The sequence below is a fragment of the Acyrthosiphon pisum genome, unplaced genomic scaffold (genome assembly GCF_005508785.2).
Source record: "Acyrthosiphon pisum isolate AL4f unplaced genomic scaffold, pea_aphid_22Mar2018_4r6ur Scaffold_20960;HRSCAF=22641, whole genome shotgun sequence".
Lineage (NCBI taxonomy): Eukaryota > Metazoa > Arthropoda > Insecta > Hemiptera > Aphididae > Acyrthosiphon > Acyrthosiphon pisum.
Genome location: NW_021770374.1, coordinates 841,425 through 844,527, shown reverse-complemented (window position 1 = coordinate 844,527; position 3,103 = coordinate 841,425). Strand labels below are relative to the sequence as shown.

Here is a 3,103-nt window from a genome sequence, read left to right as displayed (position 1 = left end):
ATATTGCATTGTCTGTGGTAAACACTGGCACATATATTTACTGTCTAGTTCTTCTGTTTAATAATTTGATTGTAAAGTGGTTAATTATTTCAACATGAATCGTAAGACAAATGATATTTGGTCTCATTTTACAGTGATAAAAACACAACATTTGCAAAATGCAATATTTGTAAAAAAATATTCTTTTAAGACTAGTGTAACTAATTTAAAAACGCATTATTCTAGCAGTCATTGGATACAAATAAATACAGCAAAACAGGTACATTTATTTTACAATTTTTTAATAAAGAATAGTAAGTAAAGTATAGTAAGCTAAACTCACTAAATTATTAAATTAAAGTTTCTTTTCTGTAGTCGAACGAAGAAATTGTTGACGATCCAGGTCAAACCTCTAGTAATCAGTTTCCCACATCTTCTTTAAATATACCAAACACAACTCCAACCACACTCATTCAACATCCAACTGCATCAACATCTCATGAAATTCCAACTCCATCAACGTCCATTCAAAGTCCAATAGTTAATATCTGTAAAAGAAAACAAACTAACATTTCAGAATATTTACCTAGAAAAATGACATTTGACACACAAAAGAAAATTGATGATGCACTTATAAAAATGATTACAAAAGATTTTCAACCTTTTAAAATAGTATGAAGACGAAGGCTTCAGACATTTCGTTAATCTGTTAAATCCTTCATATAAGATTCCGAATCGACATACATTGTCTAAAGTATACATACCAGCATTGTATCAAAAATGTTTAAATGAAACGAAGGAAATGATACAAGCTGAAGCTGAATGTGGTTGCATTACTACTGATTGCTGGACATCCAGGAGTAATATGGGTTATATCGCTATTACATTTTATTTTATTGACAAAAATTTCAGTCTGAAATCTGTTTTGCTTGGTTGCCATGAATTTTCTGAAAGCCACACAGGTTTAAATTTAAGCATAAAAATAAAAATGACATTAGAAGAATGGGATTTAGAAAAAAACATTTGTTTTGCAGTATCAGATAACGCAAACAACATAAAAAGTGCTTTACCCAAACTTGAGTTAAAACATTTTGGATGCTTTGCTCACACGTTAAATTTGATTGTTCAAGGGGCTTTAAGAATTGAATTTAACCTTATAGAAAAAAACGATTGTGACCCATTTCAGAAAAAGTACATCTGCAAATAAAAAACTTAATAATTACCAAATAAGTAATGGTGCAAAAGAACCGAAAAAGCTTCTTCAAGATGTCAGTACCCGCTGGAATTCAACCCTATATATGTTTGAGCGTACGGTTGAACTTGAAAGCTCTATTCGTGGAACTCTAGGTTTGTTAGATAACCCTCCTGAAGGACTAAGTGTCGAAGAATGGAAAGTAACGAGAGAACTTTGCATAGTGTTACGACCTTTTGAAGAGGCTACAAGAGCTGTAAGTGGAGATAAATACATGACAGCTTCTTTAGTAATTATATTATCAGAAGGGCTTAAAAATGTATGCAACCAACTCCAAAAAGAAAATTACCATCCAAGAGTAAACAAAGTTGTAGAAAAATTATTATCTGAAATGCAGGATAGAGATCGTTGGGGTTGCATTATTAGTAGTAAGACTTTGGCCCACTGTACATTCCTCGATCCGCGTTTTAAAAATATCCCGTTTACTGGAAATCTCCTGCAAACAATTAAAAGTGACATTATAGAAAAAACTGCATCAATAATATCAGATAACAGGACAGACAATGAAGTGCAACCTACATCTACCGCTACATCAACAGAAAATGAAAAAGGTTTTTCAATTTGGAGTTCGATTGACTCAAAAGTGGCCCAAGTTCAACCTACAGGAACCAACACCTCTAGAGCTATTATAGAGGTACAAAGGTACTTAGAAGATGCCATACAGAATCGCAATACTGATGCATTAAAATGGTGGAAGGATAGCAAGTATAATTATCCATATTTGAGTCAGCTTGCCAGAAAAACACTTTGCTGTCTTGGTACATCGGTGCCCTGTGAACGCGTGTTTTCAAAAGCTGGGTTACTTATCAGTGACCATCGAAGTAGACTTAGCAGCAATAAAGTATAAATGCTACTTTTTTTAAATCAAAACACATAAAGAATAAGGATATATTGTTTAATACAATTTTATATTATTTAAGATTCTATGATTAAGTTGAAATTTGTTTACAGTATTTTGTTTTATCATTTAATAGGTACTTAATTACAATTTTAGGTGTACTTACAATTTGTTTATTTGTCATGTAGGTATGGTGTATTATTTATTATTCACATCAGTAATCAGTCCACAGTTCAACACTATCCGCTATCCAGTAGGTATCCACATTCCATTCCACACTACACTACTACAGATCCAGGATAAAATGTTAAACACATAAAACAGTAAGACATTAAATACTAAATAGGTAGTAATGTTACTATGTTAGCTGTTAGGTTAGGTAAAGAGTAAAGAGACATAAGTAAGTTGATTGCTGAATAACATTTACGATTATTTTTTCATGACGACCGCGATTTAAGTTAATATACTTTGATTCTAATTAATGCAAGCACAATTTAAGTATAATGACTATAATGAGTATTAAGTATAATGTATTGTATTGATGTTTATTACTAATTACTATATTATTATCTCAAATGACTTAAACCATGCTATCACAGGACACAATCACACAGGTTATATAAAATTATATTAGGTACTACGGTACTCCTATCTAGTCCTGATTAGGTAATAGCCAATTGGTATTGCTGTTTGCTGATAATAATATACATAGTAATGTGTAGAGAGCCTTGATATTAAAGAGAGTGGCCAACTCGGTGAACGTTTTCTATTGGCTGGCTGTTATCATTGATTATGGACGCCATTAATCGTCCAAATATTTAAACTTATTGCATTAATTTATATGTTTTAAACTGTTCAATATTAATTAATTTTAATAATTTATTGTTTTTTTAGTTATTATTAAAATTGTTCTTTACTTTTCTGACATTGACAAGTTGAAATATTATTGAAAAGTGTGTACCTACCACTTTGTTATACTTTCAGGTACTACACAATAATACTGTTTGTGGAGATAGTCTAATACTCAATTTTGC

At 31.1% G+C, this 3,103-nt stretch overlaps 2 protein-coding genes across 2 annotated transcripts; both read left to right on the top strand.

Annotated features, from left to right (window-relative positions):
• Window positions 1-781: 781 nt before the first annotated feature.
• On the top strand, window positions 782-1,186 carry LOC107883639 (zinc finger BED domain-containing protein DAYSLEEPER-like). The gene has a single exon (XM_016804053.1). The coding sequence runs from the start codon at window positions 782-784 to the stop codon at window positions 1,184-1,186; it is 405 nt and encodes a 134-aa protein (XP_016659542.1).
• A 91-nt stretch (window positions 1,187-1,277) lies between these two features.
• Window positions 1,278-2,078, top strand: LOC103309355 (zinc finger BED domain-containing protein 4-like). Its single transcript, XM_008184601.1, has one exon. It carries the CDS (start codon window positions 1,278-1,280, stop codon window positions 2,076-2,078), a length of 801 nt encoding a protein of 266 aa, XP_008182823.1.
• The last annotated feature ends 1,025 nt before the right edge of the window (window positions 2,079-3,103 follow it).